Here is an 18794-nt window from a genome sequence, read left to right as displayed (position 1 = left end):
CTGGAGCTTTTCAGCTACTTCAGTACTACTTTGTACTTCTACTGTACGTTCACTATAAACTGTCACTGAATGTATGATGAACTACAACATGCTAGCAAAAGAACAAATTTAACTTTAAGACACTTGCTAAAGGATGTTGATTATACTGATGTATGTAATTTTAAAAAATATATATTTTAGATTAATTATATTATTATTATGCAGATTTGTTTTTACTTTAGGTGTGTGTGTAAGGTTTGCTTAAATATGTCAAAAAATGTTTTATGAATGTTTTCGGTATGTTCAGACACGATAGACAAGAAAGTATTTCTTTTATAAGAATTTATCCTTTTTATTTTGTAGATAATTTCTGACATCAATTTCTGAAAACAAGTTTAGCAGGCTCAAAAACTATATTTCCTGAGGAAAAAAAATGATTACCTCAACCTCGCAATGCGTTTGTATTAAATGCCCAGCGTTGGTCAATTTCCCAGAATTGCCACACAGTGGCGCCCTGTGTTTTGGTCACGAGGTGTAGCATATGCCACCTGTTCCTTTTAGTCTTTCAGTGTTTTCATTCCAACACTGTGCGTGTGTATAATGGCTGCTTGTCTATATATGTTGTTTTATCTGAAGCTTCTCTTTTAGTCTTTTTATTTTATTCTAAAATATCACCGGCCAAATAGCTTGATTTTTTTTTTTTTTTTTTTTTTTTTTTTTTCAGTTGATCAAAGGAAAGAGTGTTAATGTGTCATGCTCTTGTAGACAAATTAGAATCGCAAAATGTTATAATAATTTATTTCATGTTGCTGTTTTAATTTTTTTTTCATACATCTATAGACAGAGATAAAAAATGTAAAAAGAAATAGAAATTTGAGATTTGTCATTTGCCTTATGTTAATAAAAAGTGTACAATTACTGTTTATTTAGAGCAAATCTCACTGCATCTGTTCCTCTTAAATTGGTTTAAATGCTCACTAAATATGTTTTTTGGCGGAAAAAACAACTAATTTGTTCATTCTGTAACACTTTACTTAAAGCCTTTATATATAATGCATTATAAAAGTATTTTTAATGCATTAAATATGCCTTGCAATGTGCCTTATTTTTAATTTCAATCTAAAACATATGCACAGGTTGCAATGCACGGCCTGTTTTTTTTTTTAAATATTAGATTTTAACTGCTGACGTGATCTGATAATGTGGGAATGTACAGGTCAGACTATGTATTTGCCAAAACAAGCCGTTTAGTGTAAAAGCATTAGTTAGCATGACAAAGACAAACCAACAGATCGTTTGAGCAGATGTGATGACTGAAATATTTAAAGCAGTCTGACTTTTCACATAACACGAGAAGCAGGAAAAAATGCTTTGAAACATTTAATCAGTAGCCTTACACATAGGCATTACAGTCAATAACATATTTTAGAACATAAATATTTACAAGTACAGTTAGTAATTAGTAACACGGATCAATATATTACAGATTAATACTGTTTGTCCAAATATTAAAAATGTGTATCAGTCATAAGGCTTTAGCGAATTGACACGACAAGTCTCACGCACAAGTGGGAAAAGCCTAAATTGCCTACAGCCTTGTGACACTAGTAGTCTACATTTCTTACATTTCAGTACAGCTTTGGAAAGAACAATACAGTACTGTCATGATGAACAGTTAAGTCTGCCACAAAATAAAAGTTGAGTCAATTTGAAGGCTAAGAAAAGTAACCATTAAAAAAATAACATAAAAAAAATTCTGTTTTACTTGTGAATGTAATTTTCTAAAATGAGGCAGCCTCACTGGCATGTGGCTGACAAATGCGACCTCCAGAGGGCGCAGCCTTCGAAATGAGACAAATACAGAGAGACACCGCATGCAATCATTAATGTATTAGCAACTAAGGAACAAATGCAAGGCATATCGCAGCAGATTGGAAAAGAAGTCTACAAAGCTTGACAAGGCATTTTAAATCACGGAGCCCATGTGCAAAACGCTGAAAAAAGCAGCAAAATGCAGTGCAATGGTCAAAGATGTCTGTCTAACGTATGTTTACATAGAAAAACAATTACAGTGCAATGCAAAAACGCATTGTGTGAACCGGCCCTGAAGGCTCGCTCTCACCAAAAATGATAACTATAAAGTTCGTTAATCATTCTAATTACACAATTAACGATGAAATATATCAATGGAATCACTTTCAGAACTACTTTACGCTACCTGATAAACGATAAAAACTTATATGCTTATAATAAACAATGTTAGTTTAATAGTTATCATTATATTTATAGTTAGCGGTCTTGGTGTGAACGGCCTTCTGGTAACTGGTAACTGATTTGTACAGTTTAATATGGTTCTCTTTAGAAACATCACGTGTAGGCTACTGTTTCACATTTCTTAGACTAAGTTCACAATGAAAGCCTTAGTGCTCAGATCCGATTTTTGTGTATAGTTGTTCACATTGTTGTTTTAAATGTGACCATCATATTTCAGTGTGAACCGATCATCCTGAACTGACCCGCATGCGCAAGAGAACGATAAAAGACGTCACGCAGCACGCTGTCATAGGGAAGTAAACACAGAGAACATTAAAGTAAGTGATAACGCGTTTATTTATAGTGTGATCTGCCACAAAGTCGAAAAAACATAGCAGAGTTTTTAAACATTTATGATTTGTGTTTTGCTTTTATCACAAATCTGTATCATCTGTATTTGTGCTTGTATCACAAATAGCTGTCATGTAATACTTATGAGTTGTGACACATGAATGTCCATTACTGACTACCTTTCGCAACTGTCTTGATAACTTCGGGTTGGTAAAATCTGACTCCCTTGAGTGCAGAATTGAGACGAATGTTGCTCTAGAGAGGAGTGTCCAATCCTACTCCAGGAGGGTCACTGTCCTGCAGAGTTCAGCTCCAACCCCAATGAACCACACCTGAACCAGCTAATAAAGGTCTTACTAGCAAAACTAAAGGCTTCCAGGAAGGTGTGTTGAGGCAAGTTGGAGCTAAACTCTGCTGGACAGTGGCCCTCCAGGACCAAGTTTGGTCACCCTGCTCTAGAGTGATGCAAAAGTTGCATGAATTCCAATTTGACTGTTCAGTGAGGTCGCATTGCAAAACATCTGACCTGTATCGGATTTAATGGATAATATGGAAGTGGCACAAATCGGAATTGAAAAGAACAAGCGTAGCGTCAGTTCTGGCAGGTCACGTTAGTCAAGCTCGCATCAGCTGACTCTCAGCTGATCCACATCTACCTATAGGAATACGACGCCTATCACCGTATACATAAGCTCCTTCAGTATTATCAGCAGCTATCGTGTTTCTCAGGAGCTAATTACCCTCCTCCATCCCCAGCTCCTCCTCTCGTGCACTCAGTATTTGGAATTCTGATTCCCCTTGAATCAGAATAAATTCTCGAATTATGTTGTACTTTAAAATCTTGAATTAAATATATTTGTAAACATTTATGTTGGTTCTGTTCTGTTTACCCTAAGGGGGGTTATTGCTGCTCTCCCTGCTCTTATCCATGCTAGGCTGCATGGATGCGCAGGGAGTTCTCGCCCAGAACGGAACCATACCGCCAATCCTAACTGCTAATTGTCAATCGTATTTGACGGTAGTGGTCCTGACAGAAATCAGATTCGATGTGGTTTGTGCTGTTCACACTGTCATGAAAAAAAAGATGTGAGTCACATATGAGCAAAAATGCCACATTTGCCTGCAGTCTGAACATAGCCTTATTCATCCCATCTCAATGTGTTTGAACACCATAAGAGTCTCTTCATCTCTTACAAATGGTCGGTCCATCTAACAGTTCACCTCATACATCTCAACACTGTCTTTGAGTCTCTGCTTATGGCAGAATGAACACTTCATGCTTTTGAACCCAAAAAGTAGTGCGGCCCCTCCCAGCACCTGTACCCAAGCTCCCACCCAGCCAAAGTAGAGCGACCCGGCCGGGTGTAGTGTTAGCCAGGGTGGCTTGTGTACGTTGAGTCCTTGCGTCTCTGATACGGTTGAATCCACCTCGATCCCCAGCTTCGAAAGATGGCGAGTATACACTCCTAACGCAGCCAAACTGAGCACGCCTGCCAGCGCAACCAACAGGCCACCGGCTGCCGCTACACTCCTGAGCGGGATATCGGTCCAGCAGCGGACCCCCACGCTGGCGAGCAGGATCCCCGCGCCGCACAGGAAGAGAGACGACAGCACCATCCCCTGGACCATTCGAACCCGAGCATCCCGCTGGTAGGATCCCGACACGGGCCAGCACTCTTTGACCTCCGAGTGCACCACCTGCAGGCAGCTCTCCCATAGGCCGTCTGAGCGGAGTAGGAGGAGCTCCGTTGCTCCGCCCCGCCCTGCCACACCAAGCCGTGCATGACCCTCCCTCCACTGCGGGGTGATCGCCGCAGTGAACATCAGCACAAGGCCCAAGGGAGCGAACACCACTCCCATCAGCATGGACGCTGGAGTTTGCATCATGTCTTTGTAGATGTTCAGCTCTTCAGGACGATGCTAAGAAACCACCGGCAAAGACCTGGTGAAAAGAATCACATTTCAGTTAAACTCATTCTACTCGCAGATTCTAGAAGATGCTTTCATTTAAATCTGATGTCCATTGGCAGAAATACACTCCTGGTTTTGCCGTCTGTTAGATCTAAAAGAGAAAGAGTGCGTATATGCACGTCTTGTTAGCCGTTGACTCTCCTTTGAGCTCTAAGAAACATCGTCACTCCTGGCAACCAGCACAGTGGAGGTGCATGGCCTGTTGTTGCTAAGAGACAGTAACCCGGACGATCCTACGGTATATCTGAAACAGTTCTGTACACGGCCACAGGTGCTAGTGTCTTCTGACGTAAATGTGTGGTTGTGTTGTCATCGATGTTGATTATTGTGAACTGGACACATTTTGAAACAGTCTTACAGACATATAAGACAGGAAGCCAGACATCTGGGAGCTGAGAGAGCGTGCTGATGTCTGTTCCACACACACATTCATAGAAGACAAGGACAAAAGGGAACCTGCAATTGACTTGATGTTATTTTTAAACATGAACCTGTAGACACCCAATATTGTTTGACAAGAGCGGTGTATTTTCATCATCTAATCGGTTGTTAACCGACGTCTTGACAATATCACCTTCAAAGGTGTCTGCGGAAGGGGTGTGGATGTACGTTTCAAGAGTTTGGTCAATCACTTAATGCGCTTAGAGTACAGTACTATCTATCATCACATTAATTTCCTGTTTCAGTCACCTTTGTTGCATGGCAACCTAAAAACAAACATTTAAAATGGTGCACTGGCACCCATACGTTAATGAAAAAACAACATAATCTGCCACATCAACAAAATGAGGCTACTCACATTGTGAAAGCACCTGACACCTTTGACGCCTGTCTTCAAACCGCACTAGTTATTGAATATCTGGAAAAACAACATGACAGTGTGATCAGAGACACTGTAGTCGAGCTTTGATTTTTCTATAGAAAAAAATTGTAAGCTCATTCCATCATGACAAGGATCAACAGGATGAGGCTTTTGCAAACTACTCACAGCAGACAATACAAATAGAAAGCAAAGATGCAAGATAAGTTTTTGTTTTGCGTTTGCCAGAGATGTTACGGTCATCTGCTTCTCTATTGGAATCACACATAGCAGAGATGTCATCCACTTACCTCTCTGGAGAAGAATGAATGATCATTCAGCTGCTCTTTTTGTTAATTCTGAGATGAATCCTTCTGCTTTCTGTCATTTCTCTCTCCCTCACTCTCATATTCTCTCTAGTTTTATATATGAGGCTTTCCATACACCCCCATCCTTCTTTGGATGACACACACACACAAAACAGAACAGAAAAAACAGCAAGTCTGACGTGTGCTGACTGCAAAATGCAGACTGCCTGCTAAACCAGATGATCTGATGAAAGAAAAAGAGACATGGATATATGGATAGAAAACAAATATTAATTTAAAATTCAGTCTTATCATATCTGTTAATAATTCATCTTACCCAAAGGGTCTAATTTTACCTTTGCACTTTACTCCACAATTCCCTCATTAAAAAATAGACACAAAAACATTTGATATTCAGCATAATACAATGTTACAGATCACTGTTTTCCAGAGACACAAAATAAGCCATAGCCATATCATTAAATGTATTTGGATTTTGTGCAGTCTTGTCACAAAAAAAAAAAAAAAAAAATTCAAGGTGGGGTGGACATATTATCCCACCTTAGCCTACATAAAAACTATATTGACTATATGCTTTCTTAAGACGCATTGCATAGAACTTGCAGATTGGTGAGTCATGCTTATTTGTGAGTCATACCTTCACATGCTATTTGAAATATCATAAATAGGAGTTTCCTAGTAAAAAATTGGACATGAACACCCTCTCAACTTCAAGTCGTATTTACCACTGGGAAGCACAAAGATCATTTTGATACCCAAGTTCTCAAGTTGGGCGTATTTAGAACTAAGAAAGTAGTCGATTGTCGAGTTCACGTGCATAGGTTTAGTTACCTATGATAACGCGCGTGAACTCGACAATCGACTACTTTGGACTTCAACCGAAAACAGGATGTAAATACATGTATTTGCGCTGGCTTAAATAACATCATTTTTATCCATTTCTTTCACATCTACTGCAGTCAGATTCACTCGTGTTCACTCTGAAGGAATCACTCACATGACCTGTGCACTTGTAATGACACATCAAGGATGTTAAGAGACTAAAAGCAGGTTTAAATATTGCCCCATTGAAGTCAACAGGGTGCAAATTTTAAAAAGAGGATAACACGGTGTAGGCAACACCGATTTTTGTCGTTGTTCTCTGTATTGACAGCACTCCAAATTGACAAAAAAATGTTCTCCTTTAAGTAGGAAAATTTCTGGTGTCATTTGCTTCCAGTTATTTTTAGCAACAGCTTGTTATGGTGCTTAATATTGCAAACTGGTTGGCCTATTTCTTAATTATTATTTGATATATTTTACCGGCTAATAAATTGGAAGTCTCGCACATTCACAGAAAACATCTTCCGTGTTGAAAAATAATGTGAAGGCAATTAGCTGGTCTAATGGATTCGGTGGCAGGATTCGATTCAAACCAGCAACTCTAGAGTTTGTGGCTCTTTGGGGCAATTATAATAAAGAAACGATTCATATGAGTCATTAGTGCGTGAATCAGAAGGTTATGTTTGTTTTCGCGGGAACCGCGCGTTGCAGCTCCGCCGCTGAAAAGCAAGGCGGGAAACATTGCTGCGATCTGCGACACAACTGTAAAATAGGTAAGTGCAAATTATGGAAACCTGTGAACTTTATTTTGATTTCTTACACAATATTTTTCATATTCCTGCCTTCACCATCAATCACAGTTGGCGCGACTTAATGAATTGATGATTTATGCAAGGAAATTAAATGACAACACACTTGAGTTTGTTATGGATTTTTGATTTGGATTTTATTTTCCTTACAAAAGCAAAGGCAGTAAAAAAGGAAACACAGCTTTAGTATATCAAAATTGTTTGACAGAAATACAAAGCATTTGAAATGTAAGTTTTGTGAAACAAAAGCCACAAAATTAAGTCAGCATTATTTAATCTGATGTTTGGGCAAGTTCGATATTGCAGTGGTTCGTCCGAACTTACGTGTTAAATGTCGGAGGACAAATGTCCGGTTGTCCTGACAACCGTTACAGCCACACAGATTCGAAATGTGTGGAGTCAGTTTTCAAAATGTGATGATCTTAAATACTGACAGATACACGGCTCTTTAAGGGGGGAAATGTGTGACTTAAAGGTCTAAGACACTTGTGTGTGTTTGTGGAGCGTTTCAGATGTGAAACTAAGACTGATAGCTATAGCACCCTGACTTGAAGTATGCTTAAGTAACACGCGGAAAGATTAATAAACATGCAAACCATAAAGCGATACAAACGCCTCACATCCTGTCCTAGAAATGATAGGCCTATCATAAGCAGCAAAGAGGCAGCATTAAAAAGGCAAGTTTATCATTGAAATAATAACATATTACTTTTTAAAAATCATGTCAACACACAATATTATGATAATTATGTCTATTTACAATTCATATTTACAATGTACCTTGTTGATCATAATTGCTCATGTTATAAAATAGTTGTAGATAAAATACAAAAGGTACAAAAGAGGTAACTTATATTTACACTGGTCAATAATGATATGTCTGTTGAAACTGATAATGATATAACTGGCAGGTGAGCTCTTTTGTTTCCATAGCAACAGTTCTGGCTCTGCAGAATCTGTCTCACAGTCCTGCTTTTCGATCGAGAGGGCAGAGAGAAGCTGCCAGCAGAACCATGTGTGGTGTGTCTAGTTGATGGTGTCATTTATAACTCCATTAGTGTGATCTGGAAGTGGCTGATCATAATTTCAGTGATCTCAATGAGGAAGGCAGAGTGGTTGCTGTAATGCTCGATGATGTTGTCGTCCATGTTCACAAAAATCCTGTGGATAGAAAGAAAGAGAGAGAAAATAAGTTCTAGAATTCTTGTTAAAATTCTGCCCTATAATTTTCATGCTGTGCTGATAACCAATATATTGGTGATATTAAAATTCGAAACTATTTTAATAAATTAAAGAGGCATTTTAAATGCTACAAGTGAAATTAGGCATCATGACATGATAATGCACAGTATGAAAACTTTGAGGTTTTCTAAAGATTACATTTAACATTGTTATTAAATTATTAGTGTTTTTAAAGAATAAATATAAGAGAGTGTAATATGACAACAAAGTAATCTAAATGTAAAAACAGCATATTTTATATACCTATACGTTAAAAAACTATAATACTGTAATAATAGTGATAGGTGATAACTTGATACATGTTGGTACCATTGTGTATTTTTAGAACCAAACACACACAAACTACATCACTGTAAAAAGTGATCAGTTGACTTAACTTAAAAAAAGTTAGGAAACCTGTTGCCTTAACTTTTTCACATAACAATGTTATTTTTGTAACATTTTTATAACTTTCATTTTTTTCAATACGCATGAAGGTTTCCTCAATTTTTTTAAGTTAAGTCAACTGATACCTTTTTACGGTGATATTTTAGATGAAAAGTTGCTTCTCCTCGGCACAAAAGCCATAACGCTCGGTCATTAACATTTGCACATCACTGCACATTATTTATTTTAGTCATTATGTCTGTGTTGAGCTGTTGAGTGACACTGACTGACGTACAGATGAACTGTGCCCTACCGACTGCTGAAAGAAACCTCAAGTATTCATGTTCAATCTTCTAAAGCATTCATCATTCCTTCTCTAAGGGCAGACCCTGATTTAGATCCTTAAAAACACAAATCTTTATCTCACGACTTACGCAATCCATTATTTGGCACAACAGTCGTCTCCACCGGCCAACATGTATACGATGTTCGGGTGTATGACAGACTAAGAGCGAGGTTGTGCCAGTTCTCCCAGCCCTGAGGGTGGAGGGAGTCTGATTGAAGATTGGAGCGAAAGAACGACCGAGAATGCTGCTCGACCTGTCCCTATCCCTCAGCCATATCATCAGCTAACGGCCTGAGGAAAGTTAAGCTCCAAGTTACACAGCTCTAGGCTAGGTTGATTAAGACAAATGCTTTTTTTGAAAGTCCTGGACATGTTTCTTTGACCTACCTAGGTCAAACGCTCCTTGAACGCTTCAGCAGGCATGTGAAATATACAGCCATGCAATTATATGCTTTATTTTAATGCCTTTTACTTTATGATGCACTGAGGTGAGTTATTCCCACACATGTTCTTCAATGGATGAGTGAACAGGTAAGCGCAAATATCTACATTGTGTCATGGGTGATCACCAACCAAAGAGATAAATGGTGCTCTCTGAGCCGGGACTCAGTAGTTCGCACGTAGTGTCTCTTACACAACCAGACACCAGCGCCGCCTTCCTATCAGAGCCCTCATCTCTACTGTTTCTCTCTGAGCTTCATAAACCACAAAAAAACATACAGCGCAGTCAGATGACTACCTATGTTGAAATAGGTATCTTGTCTTCCTCCTTTTCTTTTGCTTTTAATTCACCGTCTTTTTAAAGGGGAGCAGCAATCATCACATTCCAAACACTATAGATCTCCTGTCAACCCGGTCTGTCGACTTTGCTTCCTGGCAGCTTGTTGAGATGGAGCTCAGATTATAAGAAATGGGTTTAACAGTTGTTTCGACATCCCTCTATCTGTATCCGTGACTTCGTCACAGCTTGCAACAGTCCCCAAACGTTTTCGCCCAGTGAAGTTTAGCTTTATCTCACTCACCCTCTTTTGCACTTCTTGAAGATTTTCCCAATGGTGTCTTCTTGCATACCGTACTTTTCTGAAATCTGAGAAGGAAGAAATGAGTCATGTCTTAGGTACAATTCCTCTCAAGGTTCGAAGTGAGATCTTCACTAAACTGTGTAACGGAAAGAGAGGTTGAAAAACTCACCGCTTCTCTCAGGCCCTTGAGGGTTGGCGTGTTCAACATGAGGGCATCGAATACTTCCTCAGTCTCTCGTCTGACGTAGAGTAAAACTGAAGAAAAAATAAAGAATCTACTATCAAAACACTGTGGGACTGTGATTTTTATCGCGAAACAAAGTGAGACTGAGATTGTTTTGTTATGTTCTCAGGTTACTGCTTTACTAAAATGATCTTGAGTCTACTGTACCTCTCTGTTGCTCGTCTCGCCGGGCCTGTTTGCTTGGAGGGGAGCTGCTCTGGTCGCCGACATCTGCGTAGCTGCTGTTACGTTTCCGCGATGTCTTGTCCATTTCTTCCAGGCTAACAGGGGGCACCTGGACAATAACAAAGAGATAAAATCAAAGTTGTTCAAATGTCACATGCTGATGATAATGATAGCAATATTATCACAGTGACAATGCAGAACAAAATGTAGGGTGGTCTCATGATTTCCTAATCCTTTGCTAATATGCTAAAGACACTAATATGGGCGCTTTCTTCATGTAAAAAGACCAAACGACTGGTGTTATGAAATGATGTTGAAATTTGGACTGTGGGAAAAAGGCCTGTCGGGACAGTCTTCATCCCTCCTCTCTTAGCCTGTGTAAACACAGCTGAAAAGCATCTCTTCAACACCCTCAGAAGAAGTGTGTGTGTGTGTGTGTGTGTGCGTGTGTTTGAGCTCCCACGGGTTAATCCCTGTGTCAGTCAGCATGGCCGTCCCCATCTCAGGTGAGTTTCGCTCGCTGTCATGTAAACTCTGGAGCGCACCAGTTAGCATGTCTGATCTCGAGATCACTTTCTCTCTTTCTTTTCCAAGCCCACTTCTTTCCCACCACATTTTTTCCCACACTTTTCCCTCTCTCGCTCCCATACTCTCACCCCTCGGGGTGTTGGTGAACATGACTCAACAATGCTGCGGTAAGCCGCATATCCTAGGATGTAGGGAAGAGCATGTGTGTGTATATGTGTGAAAGACAGACGTACCAGGCCACAGCGCTGCATAGTGCTGAAGTGCATCTCTGGGATGAATAAAACAGGTTGTGTGACATGATCATCTAGAGTTTTAAAGTAGGTAGAGTCCTTTCCAACAGAGCTTGAGACTAGGGACTGTTTGCAACCTGAGAAGAAGAAAAAAACGTTTTAACATAACTCTCAGAGTAATAAATGAAAATGTTTCATAAAGGCATAATTAACGAAAATTAGACCCTGGTGGAAAACACTGCTTGGCTAGTAGCCCGCGCAGGTAATTTAAGCTTGTGAGCCCTCTTTTACACATCATTAGTCACAACATGGACACCAAACAGGGAAAATTTGCTCTGTATTTTCTTTATGATTTTGGTAGGGTGGTAATGGGTGTTCCCTGAGAGTCTCAGGCTGTAATTATGTGACTGACGGCACTCACCATTGTTGCTGGAGTCTGCAACATTCTTGGTCCTCCTCTTGCTTCTCTTCCTCTCCTCGTCTCTCATCTTCCTCTCAGCACCCTGCAAGCATTTAAGAGCAATACAACATTTAGAATCTGAGCAAATAAAAATGTATCTGGCATTTCAGGACAGCTTGTAAAGCCAATAATTCACAATAATTTTTTTTTAACTCTTAAAACTCTAACTGCACAGATGGTTTTTTTTTAGTTTTTTTTTTTACAAATATTTACAAACATTACAAAGGGTATTACCAGTTAGAAATAACATTTTAAATGTTTTCATTTTTTAACTCTCCTTCCATACTTCATAATAATATTTATGATTATATATATATATATAACCCCTCTTATAAACAACTTAGAGTTCATGTCTAGTTTAGGTGCCAGCTGTGTAGTAGATATGCATTTGATCCAGCTAGAGAAACCACAGCAATGCAGTAATGCACTCTGTTCACCTTTTGCTGCTAAACCAGTCAGACGTGTGTTAAATCTGACCTTCCAATCATGTATTTCCCTCACACAGTCAATCAGCTAATAACTATGGCTGCCGTGGAACGCTCAAACGAGCTTTAAGGAGATGAGGGAGATGGCGCAGTGTGCTGTCATTTATCTGATCAGCTCAACAAAAGAGATCAATAGGAATTAGATAGAGTAAGGGTGAGTGACATCGAAAGAGTGAAAAGAAAAATTCACAAATACTTGTCTTTTTTTCTGCTTCAGTGAAAACAGTTATCACGTAACTGAAAATGTGCCAGTAAGTGACCCGAGGTCAGACATAGACCGCTTTATGAGTACATAACTTAGTAGGTCATGAGTCAGGACGATGTTTTGTTTTAGAGTTTATGACGCAGTCCAAGATGAGCCAAACAAGCTACAGAAATCCAATGCACACCCTGATAAGTGTTTTAGTTTTCATCAAGCCTTGAAATGTATGCGTGCATCTTTTCACACTGTTATAAGATTCTCTTTTGGCTTTGCTTCTTATATTTATAATTTAATAATATAATTATATTTGTATATATATATTATTAAAATCTAAATATATTTCATAAAAGTTAAACATTTAATATTTTTTTTATGTACGTTTTTTTCTAAAAAAAATAATGTTAAACATAATTGGGCACTGGCTCACCTTATCGCAGAAGATCTTGACCTGACAAACAGCTCTGTGAATAAGACGGTTGTTCCCTGAGCTGAAATCATACGTGTCGATCTGAAGATTCAGAGGAAGACCTTTGACCCCCTTCTGTGAGGAGAAGTCAGTGCTCAGAGAGTTGATGCCAATGTGAACCTGTGAAACACATCAGATACATGAAATCTCAAGAAAGCATTGTTTAATTAGGAAGCTAGATTTGTTACTCAACGACATGACAGTTTATATAGAAAAATAAAAATGCAGAGTAAAAGAACATGCATTGTTTAGTTCATGTGCTGGCCTGTCAAAAAAAAAAACCTATGCTTTGACAAAAGAAAGGGTCAGGGATAAGACACATTAGATGTGTCATATGCAAATATGACGTGAATGGTTGTTCAATAATTCCAATTCATTTCAAAAGAAAAGGAGTGTCCATATGGAGAACAACATGGCGAGATCCAACATGTTAGAACCGGAGGCAAAACAATCAAAAACAATCATCTAAATAATATGATGATGATCATAAACTGAAGGAATAAATTAATGAACAGGTGCCGATGTCCGAGTTTTCAGATTAACATTTAATTCTGATTATAAAAAAGGGCTGTTGCCATATTGCTTGCCAACTTTAAACATTCTAACATTAGACTAATGAATTATGATATTTGACAGAAGAATTGTTTATTTAGTTGTTCCAATTATTAGCTAAAGCTATAAATCTTCAAATGACTTTTATCATTTGCTGTAGTTGCGCTTTTATTAAGTCAATAAAAGTGCGTTACAGTGATTGTATTCTTTCTTTCTGTCTCTGCTCCACCTGCTGTGAGTTTCGTTGTCCCACCCATCACTACCCTAGGGCCATGCTGAAATGTGCCCTATTTCTCTTTCTCTTCTTTCCTGCTTGCTTCCTTCCCTCCCTCTTTCTTTTTTATTCCCTATGATGACAAGTGCCTAAGGAGGCTGCATACCGTAGATACCACTGCTCTCTGACACTCCTCTAAATGATCCTCCTTTCAACCCATCACTTCACAAAAACAAGTGACAGGTGTATCTGTGCGTGTGTGTGTGGTGTTCACCTTTGCTTCTTCATTGGTGTTCCAGATAAAGGACAGCGCGTTGAAAGCAACTTCTTCCAAATTACTCACTCCACTGAAAACTTCCTTGTAGTCAGCTAAGAGTCAATACAGAAGAATTTATTAATATAAATTGGATTAAATTCAACACATCAATCAAAACCTTCCACCTTAAATGACATCTGACTTTAAAGTAGTAAATCAGTATTGGGTTTTTTTCCCCAAATAAAATTAATAAAAATGATACGCCATGTAGCCAATGAGGTAAACGGGAATATTGTAATTCAACATATCTTTAAAAATCTTTCAATAAATATATCTTATATTATATTATGTAATGTATAAGATATTTTGACTGGAAATCGACAACATATTAAGAGTTATTTTTGCAGTGTTCTTTAGGTAGAGTGATATTACGCACCGATATCAATGACTCTTTGTTTGACGGTAGGCTGTCGAGCGTGCCAGTGGTTCCAGTACTTTAGCTGCATCTCAGGACTCTTGTCATTCTCAAACACAGCCATGATCACCGTCTGAAAGAGATAAAGGAAGGAAAAGAAAGCATTATTACAACCTGTTACTTTGTGGTTTTTAGAGAGTGGTGACTCCCTATAGGACAATACTTGACGTTTTGCTGTTTACCAAGTGATGTAATACCCCTTTCTACTAATACTCCTTTCACACTAATACCCCTTTCTCTCTGCTTTGTCACTGACCATAGCCGTGTGTGCTTTAAACAAAAGAGCCAATCTGTCACACCTTCTTCTCCATCACCTGAGTTTAGAGTTTGGCCTAGTATAGAGTTAAGGAAACTTGCCCTGAATCTTCTTTGCAGTGTCACGTCAAGGTTACTGAGCCACAAAATGTCAAAATACGGTACTTTAAAAGATGCTAAATTATCTTGTAACTCTTTCTCTTTGGCGCAGATTACTTGAGGAAAAAAAATATGTTATATGGCGAGCATGAATTCTGACCTGAATTCTGTGGTATTTTAGAAATTCCCAATGTGAGTTTTTGAAAGTATAACTTACTTTTACTTTGCTGCATGCCACCCCAGCAGTGCTGTCCACTCCCTGCAGCGTGATGGGGTAAAACTGCCCCTTGTTGAGGTACACCATGGGTATTTCTGTAGTTTTGTGCTGGGATGCTTGTGGGGAGCCAAGAACGAATTGGAAGTCATTCCTGCGAAAAACAGTCAAATTAAAACTTTTCTATGCAACAGCATTGCACAGTTTTTTACATTGCCTACTAATATCTATTACTTTTTATAGCTTGTATAAAGTAACCAAATGACACAGTTATTTTTTATAGAGGCGAAAGAATGAGAAAGAAAAAACTATGACTGATTTGTAAAGGCTCAGGCAGCCTGTCTCACCTGTATCTTTCTGGAGAAGAGTTGGGGTAGGAGTATACAGGGCTTGTCTGTCCCACAAACGCATTGCGGTTGCTTAGAGGCTGTTTTTTGAAGAAAAGAAACACATGTGTCATAAACTGATGGTAATTATATTTGACAAAGCACCGGTTTTAGGCATTCATGGCATATTTTTTTTGTTGTATTTATTGTAATGGCTCAGAAACAACGACAAAAATACATATTATTATTAATATATAAGATTATTATTTAAATAAAAATAATATATATACTAATTTAAAATAAAAAATAATTTAAAATGTGCTTTGCAAACCTCAGGGGTGACCTCGAGAAAGGTTGGGTGAGATTGCCATGATTTCTGTGACTGTGGGGGGAGGAGCGACTCCAAGATGTTGTTGATGTTGACTGGGTAGCTTTCAGTGCTCGCTAATGGTTGCTTTACGTGGCTGAAGGGAATATTGTCAGAAAGAATTTTCATGATCTGAGCGTTCTCCAGTGTGGCCAGCTCAGGGGAAGAGCTGTTCGGTGTCCTAAGGGATAAATGCCAATACATATTAGGAACCTTCTAGTTGCACACTGAATTTTTTATAATGGTACTCAATCCTTAATGCAATTTACACAAGGGCATCTGTTACCTATCTAAACAATGATGACAAAAAAGTGTTAAAGTCAATAAAAGCTTTGCTCAATCTCTGCATTGTTTATGGAGCTTTCTTTTCATGAAAAGGAAAGCCAAACACTCTGGGCGGGAGCTGTTTGCTACCTAACGCTGATTTTTTTTCACTGTTTGAGTTTCTCGGCTGGGTTTGACATCGGGGAGACCAACAACAAGCTCTATAGGCAGCTATTTTTCACTAGCACAAAAGGGTGCTGTGTAGTGACTCAGTCGTTTTTGGGATGGGTTGAAGAAAAGGATTAACAGCTGAACCAGCTCTGACCTCAGATAATCTTTGGCTAAATTACTCAACCTAGCAATATAGTACTGGATGGAGAAAATGTGACATTTAAATCTGGAAGACTTACTGTTGTGACATATGTTTATCTTGCCTTCTGTCTGATACTATAAACTGACAGTACTTCTTTACTGTATGCTTAGTATTGTAAGCATTTTGATTCATAAAACTTTATGGCCAAACTTACCTCTCCTCTCTGGGTTTGTACATGCTGCTACCACGGGTACATGCCGTCATCTGCTCTTTTGAAGTCTGAAAAAAATATTTATAATATAACTTTTGTTTATAATACAAATTGAATAATGATAATATATATATATATATATATTTAAAAAAATTACCTTGCAGGTATCATAGAAGATGTCAATAGCCAGGTCTTCATCTGACTGAAGTCTGGGTTTAGTCTTGCTGATGTCATCCTCGTAAGGCCAAGAGTCCATCATGTAATTGTCTGAATAGCGCAAGTAGTTGAAACTCTCGTTCTGCTGTACCATGAGAGCCCTAGGGGAAAGACGAATGAGATATTAGCACAGATAAAACATCAAGCATTCCCAAGAACTGCAACATGCGATTTTGCAAATGTCGGTGTAGAGTGATGTATGGCAAAATAATTTAATAACAGCTTTAAAGGCCACAAAAATGTGCCTCTGGTGCACATACGATGCTCAGTGACAAAACCACAAAATTGAAGTGAAGCCTTCAGACTTCAAGCCAATATAATGCTCAGGAAAACCTCCCCAATCATTTCAGGCAAAAAAAAAGAAAAGAAATGGCTAAATGTGAAGAAAAATGGTGGCAAACATCTACCTTTCTCTTCTCATATAATCTGAAGGGCAAAAACTCTTGAAACGGATCAACGGTCAAAAGCAAATAACTTAATTTTAACTTAACACGAGCACCGCAAACAAAAGACAAGGATTTGAAGAACTCCTCAAACAGTTAGATTTGTTTTGGGACTTTCCCGAACTACTATGATTAGCAATGAGGTGGTCTGCTTTGATAAGCTAAAATGCAAACAGAACTGTTTAGGCACCTGTGCTCACACTTAATGAATGAGCATTTTTGGTTCATTTCTTTAAAAAAAAAAAAAAAAACACACTGGAAAAAAGAAAAACCTGCATAGATTTTAAATCCCTGTTAAGTACCCCTATCGACTAATTCTAGGCACCTGCATGTTTACATAGACCCCAACCCACAACACATTAGCACAAGACTGATGTGTTTCTGTTTTTGTGCACTCGGGACCTTAGGACAGTTACACTAGGCTGTCTGTCAGCGAGACCGAGAATGTGTGTTTGGGTCCTGGTGTCAATTTTCAGCAGAAATTATCTTCATGTACTCATTCATGTGGGGGCCCGTTTACTCTCGAGCAGAGGGAGAGTGGGAGAAGAGGAGAAAGACATTGCTCAAGAGGAAGAGACAGCTCAGAGCGGTGAAACTGCAAACTAGCGCAACCCACAAAGAAATCAGATGAATCATATGAAACAAAATGCATTTTTTAGTCCTGCATTAACAGCTCATTTGAGAATGTCTAGACAGTTGCTGACAATATATTAAATATAATATACTTTTTAAGTATTTAAATATATCCTTAATAAGACAAATAGGATTTTTGCAAAGCAATTATAGCAATTCATTTTTATAAAAAAAAATGGTATGTGTTCAACACAGCCAACAACAAAACAAAAAAAACAAAAAAAGAAAGAAAAAAATACCTTTGTAAAATTGAATGGAAATAATTTATACAAATAATGACTTACTCAATCTCCTTGGTCATGACTCCTCTGACAGGCGATGGTGATAAAATCCTTAGTTTGTTATCTTGCCTCTTCTCCCAGATGTGTTTGTACGTCTGGTTGAATGTGTGTCTATGTGTTTATATCCTGATAAATGAGGTGGTTTGATTTGTATCCACATCGTCTCTCCATTTATAGCGGGTTGCCTTCTTTGCTCTGATTGGCTGCCAGCCTGAGACAGGTGTGTGATAGGACAGGTGTATCCTCCCTTAACTCTCTCAGTGCTGGAGAGAAACTTCAGCATGTGTGAGTGGGAGGGTGGGGGGGTGGGGGGTAACTCATTAACACCTCATATAAAAGACTGAGAGTCTGCAGCCACAGGTGTGAAATGCATCTTATTTGGGATCAGAAACCAAAGGCACAGGTGAAAGAACATGGTTTTAACATGCAAATTAAAGGTTGTGTCATTCTCTCAATCTCCAATAGAATGAAAGAGGGAGGTTTTGGCTGCATGGTTTTTATGGCCTTTTCCAATTAATTGAAATTATTTTTTTATTTAGCTTTATTTGATATTTTACTGTATTATTTTTACATGGTCATAATCTAGTCATAATGAAGTCATAATTA

General features: G+C 38.5%; 2 protein-coding genes across 2 annotated transcripts; both read right to left on the bottom strand.

Annotated features, from left to right (window-relative positions):
• Nucleotides 1-1343: 1343 nt before the first annotated feature.
• Nucleotides 1344-5886, bottom strand: cldn23l (claudin 23-like). The gene is made up of 3 exons (XM_079854302.1): nucleotides 5665-5886; nucleotides 5354-5413; nucleotides 1344-4525 (listed from the first exon to the last, which is right to left on the bottom strand). The coding sequence occupies exon 3, from the start codon at nucleotides 4468-4470 to the stop codon at nucleotides 3793-3795; it is 678 nt and encodes a 225-aa protein (XP_079710428.1). The 5' UTR covers nucleotides 4471-4525; nucleotides 5354-5413; nucleotides 5665-5886; the 3' UTR covers nucleotides 1344-3792.
• A 1795-nt stretch (nucleotides 5887-7681) lies between these two features.
• grhl3 (grainyhead-like transcription factor 3) lies at nucleotides 7682-18299 on the bottom strand. The gene is made up of 15 exons (XM_079853122.1): nucleotides 18192-18299; nucleotides 16773-16932; nucleotides 16619-16683; nucleotides 15792-16008; nucleotides 15482-15561; nucleotides 15138-15288; nucleotides 14528-14639; nucleotides 14110-14204; nucleotides 13031-13189; nucleotides 11878-11959; nucleotides 11460-11593; nucleotides 10681-10807; nucleotides 10459-10544; nucleotides 10290-10354; nucleotides 7682-8474 (listed from the first exon to the last, which is right to left on the bottom strand). Exons 1-15 carry the CDS (start codon nucleotides 18206-18208, stop codon nucleotides 8357-8359), a joined length of 1668 nt encoding a protein of 555 aa, XP_079709248.1. The 5' UTR covers nucleotides 18209-18299; the 3' UTR covers nucleotides 7682-8356.
• Nucleotides 18300-18794: the final 495 nt, after the last annotated feature.

The sequence above is a fragment of the Squalius cephalus genome (genome assembly GCF_949319135.1).
Source record: "Squalius cephalus genome assembly, chromosome: 20".
Classification (NCBI taxonomy): domain Eukaryota; kingdom Metazoa; phylum Chordata; class Actinopteri; order Cypriniformes; family Leuciscidae; genus Squalius; species Squalius cephalus.
This window is presented reverse-complemented; position numbering and strand designations above follow the sequence as displayed.